This window comes from Myotis brandtii, unplaced genomic scaffold (genome assembly GCF_000412655.1).
Source record: "Myotis brandtii unplaced genomic scaffold, ASM41265v1 scaffold384, whole genome shotgun sequence".
NCBI lineage: Eukaryota > Metazoa > Chordata > Mammalia > Chiroptera > Vespertilionidae > Myotis > Myotis brandtii.
In genome coordinates, this window is record NW_005364745.1 from 1,904,102 (window position 1) to 1,926,219 (window position 22,118).

The 22,118-nt window shown below is 45.4% G+C and overlaps 1 protein-coding gene across 1 annotated transcript in view; it reads left to right on the plus strand.

Annotated features, from left to right (window-relative positions):
* The window catches only part of LOC102244738 (chromosome unknown open reading frame, human C5orf42), a 72,000-nt gene that overhangs the window by 42,192 nt on the left and 7,690 nt on the right, over positions 1–22,118 (plus strand). Inside the window, 15 exon segments of the mRNA XM_014544842.1 lie at positions 98–524; positions 527–880; positions 2,580–2,746; positions 3,882–4,014; positions 4,789–4,843; positions 6,462–6,566; positions 10,355–10,464; positions 10,822–11,005; positions 11,170–11,439; positions 13,917–14,209; positions 15,546–15,633; positions 17,049–17,225; positions 18,580–18,610; positions 19,546–19,677; positions 21,637–21,802. Coding sequence (XP_014400328.1) covers positions 98–524; positions 527–880; positions 2,580–2,746; positions 3,882–4,014; positions 4,789–4,843; positions 6,462–6,566; positions 10,355–10,464; positions 10,822–11,005; positions 11,170–11,439; positions 13,917–14,209; positions 15,546–15,633; positions 17,049–17,225; positions 18,580–18,610; positions 19,546–19,677; positions 21,637–21,802 — 2,692 coding nt within the window.

Sequence of the window (22,118 nt, forward strand, 5' to 3'; positions counted from 1 at the left end):
CTGCAGCCTCATGGCAGGCGCCCCCGAAGTTGGGTGGTTTTTTGTTCCTGGAGTAAATAGCCTTTTTGGCAATTATTACATCCCAACCCCTCCAAAGCGTATTGAACAGCATTTACCAAATAAGGAGTTTGTTACATATTTTCAACTTACGTAATAGCTTTTTTCTCTTCCAGAATGTTCCACACGGGCGTATTCCTTGTCAATTAGAAGGCCAGCCTCGGAACAGCGGACTGTCCGCAGCCCCTGAAAGCTTGCCGCGGGCTTCGTGTCCCCTGGGCCCTGCGGGGAATGCTCCCCTCCACCTCGTGTCCCTGCCTTCTGCCCTCCCGAAGGCACCTACGCTTCCCGCTGCCACCGCCTTCAGACCGGGCGATGCTTTTCCTCTGCTCCAGCTACAGCCTGAGCAGGGACTTAAGCCCTTTGCCTTCCCGGCAGAAAGGGCTCTGCGGGTTCCCCCCAGATGTCTGCCGCCGCCCAGAGAGGCCTGGGGGCCCCCCAGTTCCCGCCAGCCCCCTGCGCCCCCGAGAAGCGGCCGGCAGCGGAGCAGAAGACAGGGGCGGGGGCTGGCAGGACAGACATCCCGAAGCACTTGAACTTGGACCAGTACGTTGGACAGGAAAGCGTGACACCTCAGCAGGACTCTTCGGCAGCTACAAAGCCAGGAGGAGTGTTTGACGTTAAGCCGGGGCCCCTTGAGTCATCTCCTCGTTATGCCTTCGGATTCCCGTTACTGCACCTGCAGCCCAAACCTGCTTTTACGTTTTTCTCCATCTCAAGAGCTCCGGTGGCGGTTCCCTCCGCACCTGTCAGAGCCGCCGCGGGAGCAAGGACGCACCCAGGGTTTTCCTTCCTCCGCGCCTGCCCGTCGCAGGAAAACACGGTAATTATCTGGCCGGGGACGCAGCGGCGCAGCCTGTGTCCTCTACACCGTAACCACTGCGCTCTCCGGAGGAGCCTTTACACTGTTCCTTCGTAAGAACAATGCTCCTGTTACTGACGATCACATTCAAGTGCAGTTCAGAATAATTTGGGTATTTTAAAGGTTTAGGTCTTTCTTGTACATCAATACCAGAATTTGCTGAATGCTTTCACACACGTTTCTTCTATTCTCAGAAGAAATAAGTAGTAAAGTAAAATGCCCAGTATATTTGTGCGTGTGTGTATGGAGAGAGAGAGAGAGAGAGAGAGAGAGAGAAGGGGGAGAAGGGGGAGCGTTATTCAAGGCTCCTAGCAGTTGTGATATGATTGCCTCCAAATCTTTACAGGTTAAAATTGTTAAATGGACCCAGGTCTATAAGTAGTTGCACATATTAAAAAATGGTGTCTTCTTAAAGTACTTGAAACAGAAGATTGAATCTTAATAAGGCCACCAAAGCTTCTTATTGATGAAATTCACATTGGTCAGGTTCTCATTTTGTAAGTCCGTAGTACCATCCTAGGAGGGTGACTGAGGAATTCATTTTCTAGCGCACTTTTAGGATTTGCAGAGGAGAAAAAGGGGAAGGGGCGGTAGCCGAGGGTAAAGGGGGATAAATGGTGGTGGAAGGAGGCTTGACTTGGGGAGGTGAACACGCTACAACATACAGATGATGCGTTACGGAATTGTACGCTTGAAGCCTGTATAATTTTGTTAACCAATGTCACTCCAATACATTGAATTAAACAGGTTTGAAGATGGTACTAGGAGAAGAAGTGGTCATTTCCTTAGAAAAAGTACTTACCATGCCTTCCACTTGAAGCCTGTATAGTTTTGTTAACCAATGTCACTCCAATACATTGATTTTAAAGGTTTGAAGATAGTACTAGGAGAAGAAATGGTCATTTCCTTAGAAAAAGTACTTACCATGCCTTCCTTTCTTCTGAACATGTTATGAACAGGAAAAAAAAGGCTTCAAAGGTAGGAAAGTGGACGTTTTGAGAAGGATTTAAAGGCTTCTTTATTAGAGAGAATAATGTCCTCAGCATTGGTGGTTATCCACATGCTGCTGTGTGCTCGTCTGTTCATTCACACTCTCCACCCTTGTGCATCCTCCCTATTCGAAGAATTTAAAATCAAATGCTAGACATGTAATTTCATTTATAAGAGGAAGATTTTTTAAAAAATATGTTTTATTGATTTTTTTACAGAGAGGAAGGGAGAGGGATAGAGAGTCAGAAACATTGATCAGCTGCCTCCTGCACACCCCCCACTGGGGATGTGCCCGCAGCCAAGGTACATGCCCTTGACCGGAATCGAACCTGGGACCCTTCAGTCCGCAGGCCAACGCTCTATCCACTGAGTCAAACCGGTTACGGCAAAAAGGAAGATTTTTAATACGGAAAAGAAATGAAGATGAGGACTGTAGCTTAACTTGGAATAGGGCAACCCAGTTGAAATTCTCAGCACGCCACTGTCATTTACTCTTTAAGATCAGGATCTTCATCTTACCCGTCCAAGTCAGCGTGTCATCTTTGTCATGTTTCACCTCTTGCACATCTTAGTTTGATTTAAACAAATGTTTTTCCCAGTATTTTATTAGCATATTGCATAATTGAAGTATGTAATTGTACATTAATATGCTTTATCTCTTTCTTTATAGTACAGAACCCCTCAGCTTACTCTGATTGGAAACCTCATTGCGTCTAAGCAAAGCCAACAGAGACCACACCCCGACTTCCTGGAACAAGGCGATCCTGGGCACCTGCAGCTTGGAAAGGACAAAGGGGACCCTCCTGAAGTGAGGCCAGGAAAGGGCGGCAAGAAAAGGCAAGGTTTAAGTGACCCCTTCCGTTACGTCACATGGTTATAAACTGTGAGTCAGCTGGCTCAGCCTCCTACCAAACACAATTGCGTGTTCCGTTTCCCTGTCGGTGTCCTGCATTGGAACACACCTGAGGACGAGGAAAATCCCTGTGTGTGAGAGACAGATACTTTTATTTTTTAAAGATGTTTTTAAATGATTTTCAGAGAGAGGGAGAGAGAGAAACATTGATGTGAGAGCAAAACCTGGGTCGATTGGCTGCCTCCTGCACACGCCTACAGGGGTTCGAGCCCAAAACCTGACCAGGAATCGAGCCAGCAGCCTTTGGGTGCCCGGGACAATGCCCAGTCCACTGAGCCACACGGCCAGGGCTGGAGACAAAGGCTGTTCTTTTTTCCATTTTAGTAGGCAGTTCTCTCCTGGCGCTCACAGCGGGGGGCTCCTTTCCTGTGGCAGGGGAGCCGCCCGCTCTGCAGCATTCCCTGTCCTCTCAGCACCCGGAACCAAATGGGCCTTTCCCCGTCGACCGCGCCCTCCACTCCCTCATCTAGGAGTGGGAGGCTGAGTGACAGGCTGGCGTCAGGCTGAGACGTGTGCCTGTAGCAGGAGGGCTGTGACCCGTGCTGAAGGGCCTCTCCAGTGTTGTGCTCAATACGTGTCCTGACCAGCAGATTATTACTTAGTTAGAAAACACTCTGAAATGTTTACATTTATGGCCCTACCTTCTGTTATCAGTGCTTTCTTTCCAGAAATGGGTCCTTCCTCTACCTTGTCCAGGTTTCTGTCTTCCGAGTAGGCCTCCTTCAATGGAGGTGTCCGGAGGCTCCTGGGCCAGCTTAGAACCGAAGGAAAGGGAGCTTGAACATCCCTACCGGGTGTCATCCTGGCCTGAGACCCCTGTGGTTACCCAGACAGTCAGCCCCTAGCAGAGGAGCTGGGAACAACGTCATGTGTCCCCGACTTCGGCTGGTATCTGCTTTTATTGTAGCAGAATATCTTGCTAATTTAATTAAATGCCATTGAAAATAATTTATGGACATAGTTTCCATAACTGTCTCCCTGGGTAGCATGACACGAATGAAACACTGGTTGGTGTTACTGAAACAGTAGGCATAGATTTCACACTGTTGTCTTTCACAGGCAAAGACGACGAGCTGAGAAAGAGCTGCAAGAAAACAGCTCCGAGCAGCAAAGGAGAAAACCTAGTGTGACCGTGCACCCAGGCGCTGCCCTCCTTCCTGATCATGACTCAGGGGCAGCTGGGAGAGCCGAGGTACCTACACCTGCCCCTTCTCCCCGGCCTCGCAGAGTCAGGGGGGGTAGGGGAGCACCTGGCCAGGCTGGAGCACCGATTGTGACCTGCAGACTCGGATCAAGCACCCAGGCCTCCGGGAGCAGGGCACAGTGTGAGGTGGAAGCAGCTCGATGGCCAGTCCAAGGCTGCGGCTTAGAGCATGTGCCTGTGGCCTTCTTACCTTGAAGTCACTCTGCTTTTTCCTGCGACACCGTGATGCATTGGGTGTGACTTGGGTTTCTCCTACTTCAGTTTCATCTCTCTCCTTAGGTGCCTCTAAAAGGTCCCATACACGTTTACTATGCAACCTGTGTTGGAACTCGGATCTCTTCCGACACTCCTAAGCCGGGACCTGTTTACCTAGTTTTGCAACAACAGGTTAAATGGAACAGCTTTGTTTACAAGGCGCACACTTCTCATGAAGTCCTCATTAGTGGGCCCATGAACAATTCTGCCCCGAGGGGGTTCCCAGGGGGTACGGTGAGCTAAGACTCGCTGCAGGAGAGAATGCAGGCTGTAGTTAGTCATGAAGCCGGTGACGCTCTTTCTTTATTGCCTGGCTTGGGACTTTCGGAAACTCCTTCGTAGGGTTACACTGATGGAGTAAATAATTTGATAGAGTAAATATTTCTAGAATTAAGGGATTTGAACCTATTCCTAAGACTTAACCATTCTCAGAGCTATGATATATATTTTTCAAAATAATAAATGTCATCGAGTTAATCTTAGGTTGATCATTTGGGATTCGTTTAGGAGCAGCGAGAGCATCGTGGTTCCCAGACGTTGGATGCCTTCGAAATTCCTCTAGGTATGTATATGCCTGATGAGTGTGGTGTCTGAGTTCAGTTATAGATGTTTCTATAAAAATGAGGCTAAATTCTTCCCATGTGATCTGACACGGTGGTGTGTGTGTGTGTTATCCAATAGAGCGCTCCTGACAGACTAGGGCCCCAAGCCAGGTGCAGACCACGCCTGTTTCTGGAATCGGTTTCCCTGAAACGCAGCCCTGTCCACATATTGCACGTTGTCTGTGGCGGCTTTTGCGCTGCAGCAGGCCCAGCGTTGCAGAAAGGGACCTTGTGGTTCACAAAGCATATACTCTCCAGCCCTTTACAGAGCAAGTTTGCCAACTGCTACAGTGGAGCAATGCAATTAGTTAGAAGCTCCAATAACACACTGATATTTAAGGCCCAACAGGAAATTATGGAAGAGCGTGCCGGGGTCAGCTTCATCACAGAAAACACATGCACTTTAATGTAAAGGCCTCAGTTCAGGAAAGAGAACTTGCTTATGGATAGTAAATGGTTTTCTTTCTTCAGCTGGTCCGTTTCTTCTTGCAGCCGAATGTGTGTATCCCCAAGGCTTCTCCTCAGGGAGCCCCTCTCTGGGGCGCCGCCCGCCCAGCACATCCCCCTGCTCATCACCCCAGAGGCCCATAGCTGTTGTTTCATTCCGTAGTCCTGACTGATAGGCACAGGCCATTGGTGCTCGACTCCATCTCCCTGGGGCGGGGTGGGGTGGGCTCAAGTCCCAACCCCCTGATCTTGTGGTTGGTTCCTCTGGCCAGTCCCGGCCTGGAGCTCTCCAGGGGCCGCCGGGAGCCGCTGCCTTGGCATAAACTCGGGTCTGACCGGGGGCTCGTGAGTGATGAAAGGCGCCCCGCACTCGGGACGTTCTGAGGGTGTGGGGAGCTCTGTGCTGGGAACCGAGTAGTTATTACAACACAGCATAGCTGATACTCTCTTATTCTGCTAGACTCCTGGGTGAGCTCAGGAAAACCCAGTCTACACCCAAACCCCCTAACAGACTGCGGACTTCGATCCCACCTCCCGCCGCACCTTTCCACGTGGGTGGGAACTGAACTGCCTCGGGCACAGCATTACAGTCACACACCTGCTGGCTTGTTCTCTTTGTTGGTGTTACTACCAGCGAACCCCAAACACAGGTCCTTCTGAGGTCGGCCTGCCCCTCCCTCCTGGGCACTCACAGCCGTGCCCGTCTCCCGCCCTGGTCATTCCTCCGCCGGCGTCTCTGCCCGTCCCCACCATTACTGTCTCGCTTGCACTGCAGCAGCCTCATCCGGGTGCCTTTCTTCAGTTTTTCCACTCAAATCCGTGCTCCACACATTGGCCGGCTGCTTTTTCCAGAACATCGGTCTGACCATATCAGTCCCTGCTTAACAATCACGCTGCTCCTCAGCCAGAACAATGCCTCCGGCCGAGGCCGGGCGTGCAGAGTCCCCACGATTTTGGTTTTGATGCCACTGAGCGGCCTCTGGGTCAGATGCCACCTCATTCAGAAAGTCCCCTTTGGTAACATCTCGACACCCCAGACCCCCCTCCCTTGCGTTAGCTCCTCCGCCTCTGGGCTCCTGTAATCTGTTGGCTCCTCCTCAGTGGTTTCCAATGTTTGTTGTTACATTTAAGAAACGCTACACGATGACGTCACTACCTCCGCTGGGCTGCATTTCCTGGCCTCTGTCAGAAAGAAAGCTGTGGAATGTCAGGATGCAAGTACAAACACAGACCCAGGTAACACGCTACGTTACTTTAACTTAAAACATTCCTATATTTTGCAACATTTAATATATTTAGACTTTTTTGGGGAATTTTAAATTATGTGGTGTTAGTCAGCCATCCCAGGTTCTTGTCCCCAACCCTGATACATGCTTTACGCATTTGAAACTTAAAATCAAATTTCCAATTGAATTTGTGATAACTTAAAGCATATTAGAGATGTTTGTTCAGAGATGCCTTGGGCTGCACCCCAGCTCCATGGACAGAATGTTGAACTCTGGCAAGTCGAGCTTGAGGCTGGGAGGCCGGGGTGTGGCTGGAAAAGGTGAGTTAGAGGGACCGGGTTGCCTGTGCTGTGGGGAGGGTGACGCAGCTCTGCCCCCGGAGAGGGAAACAGCGGTGGAGGAGTAGTGCCCAACAGACTCCCTCGTAAATGTGAGTTCTCTGCCCTTGGCCTTGGAGTGATTCTTTTATAGGATATTCGGGAAGCAGTTTCTCTTAACTGTATGGAACCTCGTGGGGCCTTTTCAAACCTCTGACTTTATACCAGGGGTGGGCAAACTTTTTGACTCGAGGGCCACAATGGTTCTTAAACTGGACCGGAGGGCTGGAACAAAAGCATGGATGGAGTGTTTGTGTGAACTAATATAAATTCAAAGTAAACATCATTACATAAAAGGGTACGGTCTTTTTTTTTTTTTTTTTTTAGTTTTATTCATTTCAAATGAGCCATAGTTTGCCCACGGCTGCTTTATACTATTGTGAAATACTTATTGGTATGGGTTCCAAGTAATTGATGATAATTGTAGAATGGATAATAAAGCAAGTTGTGAAGAAGATGAAATGAACTATGACGGCACATTCGGAAGTAATGTTTTGGTGTTTTTTTCTTTCCATTGTCTTTTGTGCATTTTACAGTTAGACATGCAGAGTACAGCTGTGCTCCCTGGCCATCAGACATGCATAGCACAGCTGTGCGCCCCGGCCGTCGGCACACACACGTCAGGGGGCATTGCTCTGCTCCCTAAGAGTTTAACCTTCGTGGCTCCAGTGTTTGTTTTTCCCCGGTCCCTGGGGGCAGACTCTCCAGTTAGAGTGTCTTCACGTTATTATTTCATTATTCACTTACAGTATGGGACATGTTTGCTGCGGTGTTGAAGGTGATTCGTATCTGCTGTGTTCCGTATCATTGCGAATTGCACATGAATTAATGGGTTAAATGAGTGTTAATTAAGTGGGGTTTAACATGTGTATTATTTAGTAATGCTGGATGGATAGATATTCAGGTGTTTAAGGGTTGTTTAATGACATGTAGCTGTATTGGATGGGCTGGGACAACATTTTCCATTTGTGCCATAAATATGTAATTCCTTAATGTCAAGTACATTAGTGGTTTCTAGTATTTTTCTTCCAAAAATAAGGCTTCAATGAGATATTTTGCATAAGAGCCTTTTTTTTTTTGTCATTTCTGTGATTTAGCTCTTTTATCTTTACCAGTTTGAAAGGTCAAAGAAAGGCATTTCACTTTTTACATTTTTGCTTCTTTCTGAATGAGATTGAGCATGTATAAGATGTTTTTTAGTGCGGATTTGAGATATCCCTTTAAAAAAATTTTTTCCCCCAATTACTGTTTACAGTCAATATTTTGCATTAGTTTCAGGTGTACAGCATAGTGTTTAGACAATCAGATGCTGCACAAAGTGTTCCCCCTGCCATTTCCAGTACCCGCCTGGCCCATACATAGTGATTACAATATTACTGACCGGATTCCCTCTGTGGGACTTCACCTCCCCGTGACTAGTTTGTAACTACCAATCTGTCCTTCTCAATCCTTTCACTGTTCACCCAGTCCCCACCCCTCTTCCCTCTGACACCCAGGCTGTTTTCTGCATCTATGAGTCTGTTTCTGTTTTGCTTATTTGTTTATATTGTCCTTTAGATTCCACATATAAGTGAAATCATATGGTATTTGTCTTTTTCTGAATGACTTAATTCATTTAGCATAATACCCTCTATGTCTATTCATGCTGTTGCAAATGGTAAAATTTTGTTCTTTTTTTATGACCAAATAACATTCCATTGTTTAAATGTACTACACGGTTGTTGTTTTTTTATCCACTTATCTACTGATAGGCACTTATGTGCTTCCGGATCTTGGCTATTGTAAATACTGCTGCAATGAACATAGGGGTGCATATATTCTTTTGAATTTAGTAGTTCGTGTTTCCTTGAATATATCCCCAGAAGTGGAATTGCTGGGTCATTAAGGCCGTTCCATTTTTAATTTTTGAGGAATCTTCATACTGTTTTCCACAGTGGTTACACCAGTCTGCATTCCCATCAGCAGTGCATGAGGGCTCCCTTTTCTCCACATCCTCACCAGCATGCTATATTTGTTAATTTATTGATGATAGCAATTCTGACAGGCTTGATGTGATAGCTTTTTGTGGTTTTAATTTGCATCTCTGAGGATTAATGACCTTAAGCATCTTTTCATATATCTGTTGGTCATCTGTGAGACATTCTTAAATGAGATAGTGCTTGGGTGTTCTTTGCTGGGTAATCTAAAGTCTGCAGCCTGTTTGCCAGGTAATGAGGCCCAGGATATAAATAATAATAAAATACGAAGTTATCATTAATTTTTAAAAACTTAAGCTGTCAGTCTACTTTTCTACTATCTTTTATACCCAATAGTCTAAAAATCTGCATTTATGTATTTAATTTTTCCTGTGTTTGTGAAATCCTTTTTCTTTTGCTATTTCTCCTTTTGCCTCAAATCTCCTAATTGACTAAAAGATAAAGAAGCTGCTTCTCAAGTGGTTTCTGAATGTCAGAAAAATCAACAAGCCATCTCCTCCACATCAGGTGTGATTTCTCCCTTTTTAAAAAAATTTTTTGAGAAAGCATGACTATTAAATATTACGTTTGCATGATGTCAAAACAGGAGTCCCGTCCCCCCACCCCGCCATGAAAAAGCATCCACACCAATCCATGGATCTAATAGAGACAGATGGTAATTTAAGTATTTTCACTTCCTATCTTAGATTGTCTGCTGATCTATTGTGACAGGTTTCTTTATTTTACTTTTGAATAAGAAGTTAAATGAGTTTTATAAAATTTAGGTGTTAAACATCTTAAGTAGTAAAATTTATCTATGGACTCTGTGAATTAGGTCCCCCTCAATAAAGCTATTAAAATAAACAGATAAACAATGTTGAAAGCAAAAAAGAAATTGGTGATAGGTTAATTTCCTAAAATCCGATTTTATTGAAATTCTTTTAAATAAACAAACATGACTTAATATGATCTGAAATGGAAAATAGAAAATACAGTATATTCTTGACATGACTTAATTTATTATTCTTTGAATCATTCATATGAGAAAAGCAATCGTCAATCTCCGTTAAGAGTTACTCTAGAGCAGTGATGGCGAACCTTTTGAGCTCGGCGTGTCAGCATTTTGAAAAACCCTAACTTAACTCTGGTGCGGTGTCACATATAGAAATTTTTTGATATTTGCAACCATAGTAAAACAAAGACTTATATTTTTGATATTTATATATTTAAATGCCATTTAACAAAGAAAAATCAACCAAAAAAATGAGTTCGCGTGTCACCTCTGACACACGTGTCATAGGTTCACCATCACTGCTCTAGAGTAAATTATACCTGTGAAACTTTTACTTAGATTTTCAACAAATACATGTTAAGTTGTTTGTTGATAACTTGTTCTTAAAAGCTAACGACTTGGGATTAATTACTGATTTTTTTATACTCCTGATTTTTCTTTTTTTAATTTTCAGAATGTGAACCTTTGACTGTCCCTCAGCCGTTGGCCCCAGATGTGTTTCTGAATCTCAAGCTTCCCTCCGAAAGGGCAGAGAAGCCTTTGTCACCTTCGGCACCGGACACGGTATGAAATTTGGTTTGGGTTTTGGTCAGAAGTTTCCATAATAGCTTTCTGCTAAAACTTTAGTATGGGGTCATCCTCATTATTCAACTGTACAGATGAAATGAGGCTGCCAGTCTTACCTGGAAAGGTAAGCTTTGCTGGAAAGGTCAAAAGCGTAGGTTAAATATTATGCCCCTAAATATTATCACTGAGATGATAGCACTTCTTCCTGCAGCTTTCCCTGAGGTGGGCGCCTGGGAGCCCTTCTTGCCTTCGGAAGCGAACGTTTTTATGGGGGTGGAGGGCAGGAGGGGGGCGGGCAGAGTGGCCATAGAGAGTAAAGAACGTAACCCCCTTGGATGTTACGCTTTGGCTCAGGTTGGACACACTTACCTAAATGTGATTGACATTGAAGCTGGCGACCTGCAGGAAGTGCCTGTCAGAGAGCCTTCCGATGAGGACATCCTCCCGCGGGCGGCGGAAGGCCCGTCCTCTGCGGCGTTACATCACATGGCCGCGTCCGTGACCAGCGCTGCTCCCCTGCGCAGGGTGAAGAGTCAAGGTAGTTTTCCCACAGCATTGTTCGCCCTGCTTACGTCTCCTGGCTCCCCTGGGAACCACTGCATCTTGGATGTTTATATTCGTGCTCAGAAATGATGTTAATCTTCCGAATTCCGCGTTTAGAAGCTTAGGATCAGTCTTCTATGCCTTTTGCTTCCTTGATAGGACCTGCCAGTTCTGCGGTGGACTTACCTCTCACACCTGCAGAGGTGTCGCCATCCTGTGTGGAGGTGGGGAGCTGGAGAGCAGGCGCTGCCCAAGCAGAGGAGCCGGGGGTCCCCTCCCCTCCATCATCAGTCAGAGAGGACAGAGGTGAGCGCCCCAGAGGACAGCAGGAGCTGCCCCTTCCGCTCCCTGCCCTGGGGGAGACGAGCACTGAACCCTGGCAATTGCAAAACGAACCAGGCGACCTCTCCCCTGCCCAGGAGATGGGGACAGTGGGTAAATGTGGGTCCGGCTCTCGGCCATGGATATTTTGCAAGGAGGCTGCAGATGTCTTTTCTCAATTAATGAGGTTGGCAAAAAATGTCCTGTGGGGTTTCATGAGATTTTTGGCGTTAAAAGGAATTCTCATGTTTAAAAAGGTAGGAAATTCTAGAATAGCACATAGGAATACACAGGCCTGGTTGCCAACAGTACCTCATAGTAAAATACTGAGTTTTATAGTCATAAATCAGGTTGCATTATTGTACCATACTTGCAAGATAAAGAAGATGATTTCTTCAAAACCCAGTCATTACATCATGTGAAGGACCAGATGAGCAAACATGCGCCCGACCTCTTGCAGCAGCGACCTGTTGGAGGCCTGGCCCCTCCTGGGCTGTCAGATGCCGGGGGGCAGTCGGCACTGCCTGCTCATGGTGTCAGCACGGGCCTCGGGGGCTGTGAGGAGCAGGGCGGGAAGGTGGCAGGGCGGGTGTCTGCAGCCGCAAGTGCACATAGGGCCAGCATTTCACACCCGAAGGCTCTGGCCTCTCTCCGCCGGGGCTGCCAGCTGCGTGGGGCGTGAGGAGGACGTGGGAGGCTGCCGGCTTTCAGGCTGGAGCAGGAAAGAGCGTGCATTTCAGATCCAGACAGAACAGACCTGGGCTTCAGTCCCAGCCTGGCCACGGCCTGGGAGACTGGCAAGATTCACTGGATCTGGCCTCCCTGAGCGTCTGTGGGTGCCCTCGCGGGTCAGAGGCTGCATCCAGCCAAGCGCCTGTGGCTCCCTGGGCCTCCTGGAGTTGCCCTTCACTTCCTATCGGTTGAATTCTGAAATTTGAAAACTGGAACCAGACCCGTCGCCCTGTGACCACTGAATGTCTTGGGCAGCATTTCAAACGACAGCTTGCTGGCCTCTGCCAGTGGAGCAAGCCCGTGCCCACCTTTGAGGGGATGCTCTGCCAGGGAGACTGCCTGGTCACGAGAATGTCAGTGGACCCGGCTATACTTATCGAAGAGAAGAACTTAAAAATGCCTGTTTAAAGGAAGACATTTTAAAATTACATGTTATCACGGTTTTTACATAATATACTTTAAAGACACAGAATGTAGGCAGTCACACCGTAGAGTTGCCTGGGATTTGCATTAGAGGAAAAGGCTGGGCAAAGGGAGTGGCGGGGCCCTAGGCATTTAAAATGGAAAACAAACTGCAAATCCCTGTTTTAGTGGAAACTTACTCATTATTTCCAGTAACAGCTGCATCTCCTGTAGGGACACCGGCGGTAACAACAGCAGCCTGGCTGGGCTGGGGAGCCCTGCAGCCCATGGGACGCCGAGGTCCCCTCCTGGGTGACTTGCCCACGTCACTGGGGTGCGCAGGCTCTCCGGGTAAAGGAAAGCTGTTTCATGAGGTCTGTTGGCCATGAGGGCTTTGAGCATGTCCTTTTTTTTTTTTGCTGTATTTTCTTTTTATTGATTTCAGAGAGAGGGTGAGAGAGAAACATCAATGATGAGAGAGAATCATTGATCAGCTGCCTCCTGCTCTTCCCACACTGGGATCGAGCACCCAACCTGGGCCTGTGCCCTGACTGGGAATCGAACCGTGACCTCCTGGTTCATAGGTCGACGCTCAACCCCTGAGCCACGCCGGCCAGGCTTTTTTGCTGTATTTTCTATTTGAAGTTCATGCACCACATTCTTTCCCGAGAGTGATGAAGGGAGACATTCCGGCTGCTGGGAAACGGGAAGGGCAGGTGGTATAGCACTGAGGAAGGTAACAGAGGTGCAGCCCAAGCTGCTGGGGAAAGACCCCGTCACCACCCATATCGCCAGCCCTGGGATGTGCCTTCCTGTCCCCATGGGAGGTCCCCCCAGACGGGACTGAACGACAGTGAGCACCAGTTACATTTGTTTAGTAAGTCACATGTTTCAGATCATTTTGCCCCATAGCTTGATCTTCACAAGCCCTCCAAGTTAGGTAGGTCGGGCAGGTTGACTGCCGGAGATATCCGCAGAGTCAGGAATGGCCGACGTTGGGTCTAGCTTTTACTGTGTGATATTGTTGGTTTTCAAGGAGAGTTGAAAAGTTGCTTTTTTAATTATATTTTTGTAGCAGAGGATAAAAGTAACATTCAAGCCTGGCTGGTGGTGTTCACTGGTTGAGCATCGACCTAGGAACGGGGAGGTCACGGTTCGATCCCTGGTTAGGGCACAAGCCCTCTCCCTTCCTCTCTGAAATCAATTAAAAAAATATTTTTTTAAAGTAACATTCAAACTGCCTTGTATGTAGAAGTCTGTGGTCACAGTAACACTTTCACATCACATTCTTACCTCACAACAGAGACAAGTGGCATTTCTAAGTCTGTGATTAAACCTGATTTGGAATGGGATGTATGTTCACTTAAATTGAGATCTTCCAAAAGGTCAGATCATCAGCATCTACCTCTCCCTGAATTGTAATCAGCTCTCTTATTACCCTTATTAATATTCAGACGTGCCGAAGCCAGCTTTCCAATTCAAAGCAGAGAGCTCGCAGCCGGATGCTGCAGGAGGGGGCGGGCTGCGGGATTACCTGCTGCAGGAACTGCTGCAGGGCGCCTCCGCTCCTGGCCCCGCGCCCAGCCCGCACCCCCATCCCCGGCTGCAGCGCCTCAGCTCTCAGCTCCGGAAAATTGACGCACAGCTGCTGGCGATACAGAGCATCGCTGACCGCATCGAGCAGGACTTCCCCGAGTACGAGCACCGGATGGTGGGCCCGGTGGTGGACCTGCACCGCAAGGAGGTAGACGGTCTTCATTTAGTTATTTTATTACCAAGTTACCAGATTTGTAGTGTAATGTAATTTTATAAACATTTGATTTTTCAGAAGAGTGGCCAGATAACTGTGTGTGTTGGGGAGGCTGCCCCCGTCGGAGGCTTGCTGGTGGCATCCCTGGTCTCAGCACTCGATGTCAGCTGCCTCCAGTTGAGAACCACTGCCTTAAGCTTTTAAGGAGGGAACTTAAGCTTCTCCCAGGAAAAAATATATATGAATTATAAAACCAAAATGTGCTTTGAAACAAACCCTGCTCCTAATTATCATTTTCTTCAAGATTTTTATAACTTATAAGTACTGTCCTTCTATTTGGAATTCTCAGTTTCTTTTAAATATTTTATACAATGGATTAGTAGTCCTTACAAGTTTTCTATTTCTTTAAAAAGTATTCATAATAAAAAGATTAATGTTTATGTATATGGGCATATCATGATAGACAACTACAAAGGAAGTCTCCAACATTTAATTATTTTGCACAAATATCCTGTCCTTTTTTAGGAAGTAAGATTTATGTAAAATACAGATAAAAGAGTAAATAGTGAAGATATTTGGAATGTGTTGGAGCCTTATATTGGGAAATGCAGATTGGTCTGCAGGGTAAGAATTCCATCCCTGACGTACCAACAAGCACTCCAGGCCGCCAGCATGCTGACAGGTTAAAGATGTACTTATCAGGTTTACAGTATTTCTTCAATCCAGCTATTGAACACACATTAAAAAGTTAGGATTAAACATATGAGAAACTACACTAAAAATATATGAGGTAAGACAATGTATTATTAGGCAATGATGCTAAGTGCCTTGAAGGAAATAGTATTGATTTAAATGGCAGGTTTGGCATTTTGGTTTCAGATGTTCTCTTCCTGTTAGAAAGCACATACAAATGCAAAGCTGCTGACTTGCCCCTTTTAGGGAAGAAAGCAGCTTGTAGGCCTGGAGGAGGCAGAGGCTACTGTGGCCCAGCACTGACTGGGAGCCTTGAAGACCCGGTTCAAGTCCATGTCTGCCTCTGAGAACATCACTGAATGTCTCTGGGCCTTGGTCTCTCATCTTTAGAGTAAAAGGTTTTGTCTGGATGGTAGTTGACATTGCTCCCTAGTCTAAATTATATGACATGATGCTATTTTCCCGAGCCTCTTAAAAAGTTAAATCAGTTACACCACAAATAAGTAAAACTTCCCATTTCTTTCATTTGTTGCATTAATGCAAATGCTTAAAACCTACATAAAATTATTTACAATATTTTGAAATTAGCGCACTATAAAATTTATAACAGCTATTTTGTGGTGTGGTTTTTCTACAGGTTGAATCTGTGGATGACATTGAATTGTCGTCTGGCCCTGAATCTGAAAAAACACTGGCTTCAAAACCCATTGCCATTTCCAAAGAAGGTTTGTGGGGAGCTGGCTGGGGTGGGGGTTGCCCAGAGCCTTGCTTTGAAAGAATAAGCATTGCCTTTGGAATGTCAGATACGGATGGTTTTCACTGAGCTGAAGCCATCAGCCCCAGTTCCTAGATTGGGGTCACTGGTGTGGAAATGTGATTGGCTCCCACGGCAGCCCCTTTTCTCTGAGAAGCCGATGCTGTCCCCTCTTCTGGCATTTTTGATACTGTTCCTAGGTGCATATTTCTTTTTACTTATTCTCTATGGTACGTCAGACCTTCTCATTCTGTTCCCTCTTAGCCACTTCTCAGTTGCCACCGTTTCTCTCTCAGCGATGTGCTTGGTGCCCTCCGACCCACCTTTTAGCCTAAGGTTCTCTCTTCTGCCATGGCATCTTTGCTGTAGGCGTTTAATTTTGGTGCCTACGTTGTTATGTCTAGAAGTTCTGTTTCTTTTTCAAATCTATTTGCTCTTTGGATATACTGGTCTCTTCTTTCATTGTGGTTTCTGTGTCTTCTTCTATCTGTTTCCTGGCTAGTAGTGTACAAGCCCTTTCAGATTGCTTCCTTTCATGCGGGCATGTTCTCCGTCGTGGAGTCTGCATACGGCTCTTCCGTGGCTGTGTCTTTCTCTGTGCGACTTGTGATGTCTCATCTTTGGGGGATTCTGCTGAGTGTGCATGCTTGTCTGGGAGTGGTTTGCATTTGCTGTCACTGAAGTAGAAAATTTTAGGACGGATTTCTGTGAACACCTCTTGGCTTGGAGTTGCTGTGCTACATTGATGGTGTAAATTCAGACCCCACGCCTGTTCGTGGCAAGACAGGGGTTTGCTTTCTCAGAGCTGACTTTCATCTTCCTTCCGTCCACTCTCCCGGCAGCAGAAACGTCTTGGCTGCTCGTCCGGGGCAGGCTTCCCCACACCCACCTTGAGGACAGAGCTGCTGTCCTCCGGCTCCAGGCTGCACTAAGCGGCCTGGTCCCCCTCCCCCCGCAGCCTGCAGAGCCTCCCGGGTCCTCTGTGGGCTCCGCCAGTGTCGCTGTCCAGTTACTCCCAGCTTTGAATTCCATTCCTTTTCTGGCACCAGGGGATTGTTTTATTTACAGGGTTTTGTTGTGTATTAATCCGTTTTTTTTTAAGTTAGCATTTCTTTTGTGTTTTTATGGTGGGCAGGCACCTGTCCACTTTAGCTCAGTCTGCTATGTTTTCTGAAGTTGATAAGAAATTTAACAGATTTTTTTTTTTGCTATTGGAGAGTATAAATTTTATATATCATTTATATATAAATTTTATATTTCATTAAACAGTAACAAGCTATCAGAATATGTTGCAAACTTCTGATGTATCTGTTGCCATGTGGAAGTGTCTGCTGCGCATTGTCTTTTACATGTGATTTTCCCTCTACTATTTTAATTGTAATATAGACTCTGGATTAGTGCATTTCCTGACTCATATGAATAAGGAAGATCCAAGTGACAAAGAACAGACTTTTGAAGATGAATTTTCACTAACAGAAACTCATTCTCGTCCGAAAACGTGTGTGTTTCCTTCTGCCGATTCAGCTCTCAGCCTCTCCAGTGACCAGAATACGAGTTTTCCTGGTATTGTTCTCCACTTTATTAATTTACACTCTTATTTTCCAATATACTGAAGGATGTAACAATATATTGTTGTTACTGAGTAGTATTTACTGGGAATAAAGTTAGGAAGGATTTGTGAAGCCATTTTACAATACTTACAAATTTTGGGGGAAGGGAAGTTAAACAATTGCACCATTCACATGAACTCTGTCTTATTACCTTCATAAGATACACTGCAAGCAAGCATTATATCTCTATGTAGCTTATTAGTGTGAAATCTACAACTGGAATTACTAAAATATTTGATTTTTTTTTAAAAATTGAGAAATTCAAACACTGCCAATTATGCAACTTGCATTTTAATTTGAAAACAAAATAGTGGCTGTAATTATCGCCCGGGCCACCTGGCTGCGAGGCCGGTAACGTCAATGTCCGCACTTCACAGCTAAGGACATTGAGACTTAGAAAACTTTAGTGCCCCCTTCGTTCTGTTTCATTTGCAGCTGGATGAAATGATCTTCTTTAGTCCTAACAGATCCCTCTAGCACGGGAATGAAAGGTCCTACTAAGTGCAATGGTTTACCATTGACAGTGGATTTGAACTGTTCTTTTTAAACCTAGACATCGATGGTCAATGATTTTACTGAATGTTTACAGTATATTTTATTACCATTGTTAAAATAATGTAAGCAGCAAAAATTGCTATTTTTAAATGGCATTGCTGTCATTTAAATAAAAGAAAGGCTATAGACCAGCTGTCATTAAATCTTGTAATTTTTTTCTCTTGGTAAAGGCTTCTTGGATTTAAATGAGATATTTTCCCATACAGGTTTGTGTTTTGAGAGTGTTTTAATAAATTGCACTCCAGTATTCTAAACTGTACTAAGCAAAGAAAGATTGTACTTCCTAAAGTGTATTATTCAGAGTATTCTGGGCACAGAAGTAGTAATCTAAAAATGTGGACATTTCCTACCGAATAGCGTATTCAAGAGGAGGATAAATACACACATATACCTTTAAACCAGTGGTTCTCAGCCTTCCTAATGCCGTGACCCTTTAATACAGTTCCTTATGTTGTGGTGACCCCCACCATAAAATTATTTTCGTTGCTACTTCATAACTGTAATTTTGCTGCTGTTATGAATCGTAATGTAAATATCTGATATGCAGGATGTATTTAGGCGACCCCTGTGAAAGGGTCATTCAATCCCCAAAGGGGTCGCGACCCACAGGTTGAGAACCGCTGCTTTAAACCAATTTGGAGGTTTAAAAATATTTTAATTTCTGTTTATATAATTCCTAAGTCAGGTTAATAATTGAAAGTAGAAAATTAACTGACCTGAAAAATTTTTGAAATAATGTCTTTTTTTTTAAGGTGTGAATAACCATGATGAGTTATTTGAGAGGTAAATATCTTAAGAATTAATCTACAATTTTACTTAAAGTTGGGTATATACTTTCTGGCAATTGCGTTGTTCATATGTATGTGAACATCTATACTACATTTTTTTGTGGATTAAAGGAACATAATTAATTCCCGTTGGGAATGAGATGTTTTAAAAAATCTGAGGACTGTCACACCCCTCACTGTGTTAGCACAGACAGTAAGGATACCATAAGCTGCATTGGCTACATTTTCTTCTATTGTATATGTATTAAGTTTCTTCAGGCAGGACAGGGAGAACTTGTCTCCTGGGCCTCATGTTGCTTTTGTAAGAGCACATATTGATCAATTCTTGATGATCAGGCTTTTCCACTGAGGATTACTGGATTAAAGAATACAAGGAACAGTATTCTTTTTTTTTTATTGCTTAAAGTATTACAAAGGGTATTACATATGTGTCCTTTTTTCCCCCCGCCCTTGACAATCCCCTGGCCTCCCCTACCCCCCAGTGTCTTATGTCCATTGGTTATGCTTATATGCATGCATACAAGTCCTTCGGTTGATCTCTTACCCCCCTCCCTCCTGCCCCCCAACCCTCCCCGGCCTTCCCGCTGCAGTTTGACAATCTGTTTGAGGCAGCTCTGCCTCTGTATCTATTATTGTTCAAAAGTTTATAATGGTCTCTATTATCCATGAATGTGTGAGATCATGTGGTATTTTTCCTTCATTGACTGGCTTATTTCACTTAGCATAATGCTCTCCAGTTCCATCCATGCCGTTGCAAATGGTAAGAGTTCCTTCTTTTTTACAGCAGCATAGTATTCCAAGGAACAGTATTTATGTTTATCATTTTTGTGTTCATTTATGCTCTCAGAGGGCATAGTTTTACATGTTCTTATTGCTGTAGTAAGTGGTAGATACTGACCTACTTTTCTCAAATTGCATTTGCAAATGAAGCGTTTCAGCAGATCCACTCCAGATGACTGGGCTGACTGACATTGCAGACATTATTGATGACCTTATCACCAAAGATGGAGTTTCCAGCAAAGAGCTGGGCTTAACAGAACAACAAGCCAGGAGCATCTCTAGGTAACCCTGAATACTTCTGTTAATAATTAATTTCTAACCATTTAAAATGTTTATGGTTCAAGAATATTCAGAATTAGCCACATTTTCCTGAAACAAATTCAACGCTTACAATAGGTCTTTTCTTTATCATGAACACATTTTGTGATGTTTGTTTTGCTCCTCCCCTCCCCAGAACACAGACTGGTTACTTTCACTTACAGGGTACATCTGCATCATATGCATTTTCCCAAACCCTCAGCACTGAGTACAACACACATTTAATCCTATTTCTCCTAGTTAGCCCATCTGCAAGCAGTAGGGGGTGGTCAGCAAAGGGCTTTAAACCAGAAATGGGAGCCAATCAGAGGTCTTACTTAGTAGTGAGATGGCTCAGATGGGAAGTGCAGGGCCCCAAGCGCGAGTAAACCTGGCGACTGTCAGGAGGAAGTGAGAATGACTCTCTACGTGGATGACAGAGTTGAGGATGATTTCTGTGGTGTTGGGTAGAAGGTGCCAGGAGAACATTCAGTTGGTAATGTTCATCGGTACTTAGTTTTAGGTCCTCCCAGAAGCAGATGCCAAAATGAGATTTAGATGATAAGAGATTTATTTGGAGGAACCCCTGTGAGGGACTATGGGAGGTGGAGAGAGCGGTCAGACTTCAGTGCCGGTCGGCTCCGACCCCGGTGAAAGGGTCACCAGGATCAGCCCAGGTTCAGTGACTCACCGGGAGGACTCGGAATTCAACCAGTTACGCGCACAGCTATACTCACTGCAGCAAAAGGATACTAAGCCAAATCAGCAAAGGGAATAGGTACATGGAGAAATTCCAGGGGAAACCAGGCACAGGCTCCCGCACACAGGACACACTGCCTCCAGCGGTAGCTTGTGACAACATGTATGAACTGCTGTGTCCCGGGGAGGCCTGTCCAGAGACCCAGTGCCCACAGGTTTTACTGGGGAGGGGAGGAGCGATACGTAAACATCAGAAAATGTTTCATGATAAAGAAAAAAATCTTTGAAGACGTTTCAATGAAATATGGCTAATTTTGAATATTCTTGAACCATAAACATTTTGGCATCTGCTTCTGGGAGGACCTAAAACTAAGTACCGATGAACATTACCAACTGAATGTTCTCCTGGCACCTTACACCTAGAACTGCATTCATTTTCTGTCTTGCTAAGCAAATGTGCATACCGAGCCCAGACTCCCAGGAGGACAGCATGCATTCATGTAAAACACATCGTTTATATCCGTGACCCACCTTCCTAGGGTGGTGCCCTCTTTGCACCCTGGGTGCCGAGTTTGCTTTCTTGGACTCTCAGTACTACTAGAGTCAGTTCTCATCCTCTGAGAAGCAGAAGCCTCGTGGGACTAGCTGTCCACGAGGTTTCCTGGGAGAAATGCATGTGAGGGGGAAACCGGAAGTTGGAGAGGCATCGGAGCACAGTACAGTGCTGGCCCCTCCTGTGGCTTGGAGGGAAGGAAGAGAGGTCGCCCTCGGGAGGCTGGATCCAGCGGGCAGCCGTGCAGGAGTTATGCCTGTAGGAAGGTTTTGGAAATGATTGAGATAATCCAGAAACAGATTACAGACTAAGAAGTCCAAAGCAGCCCCTTGGAAGACATTAGTATTGAGTGGTGAGCACAGAAGAAGGGGCCAGTGTAAGTTGCTGCATAGAGTTTTGAGTTAGAAAGGATCAGGGAAGAGAGAGTTCAAAGCAGAAATGAAAAGCCAAATTGTATCAACTGTTAAAGAGAAGTCCAGTGGGATAAAGACTGGAGAGGCCACTGGTGACCTTTCCAAGGTCATTTCCAGGGATTTCAGGGGACAGGTTCAGCAAGTTGACCAGGGGTTGTAACTATACTGCTTTTTGAGATGGGACAGAATCTTAACAAATAAACAGTATGTAGTTGTGGTACTGCTTATGTCCATCACACATTTAAAGTCAAGCAATACTCTGCCTGTTACATTCCTCAGGATTCAGCAATCTTCCGGTAGCCGACCTGGAAGAACTGCCAAGGAGAGAAGAGAGATTCAAGTCTGGATGAGAAGAAAGCGGAGAGAGAGGATGGCGGAGTACTTACACGAGCTGGCGGAGAGGAGGGGGCAGGAGCATGACCCCTTCTGCCCCAGGAGCAACGCGGTGAGTCTGCAGGGTCAGGGACAAGGGGACGTCACAGGATGCCTGTGGTTTTTTCCTGGCTAAATTTAAGAAAAGGATGAACAAAATTTAAATGCATTTTTAATTTGACAGAAAAGTCAGCATTTTACTTAAGTTAGGAAATGACTTTAACAAAAGGTAGCAGAGTATTGCACAACCCATGTTCCATTGAATTATCATCTTAAGTACTTTTTCTCCCGCAGGCTAACTATGGCTCTACCATTTTACACAAATGAGGAGCTTGAGGAGCTTGAACTACTCCTGTGACGGTTGGAGTAGTTCCCCTATTTTCACTGAG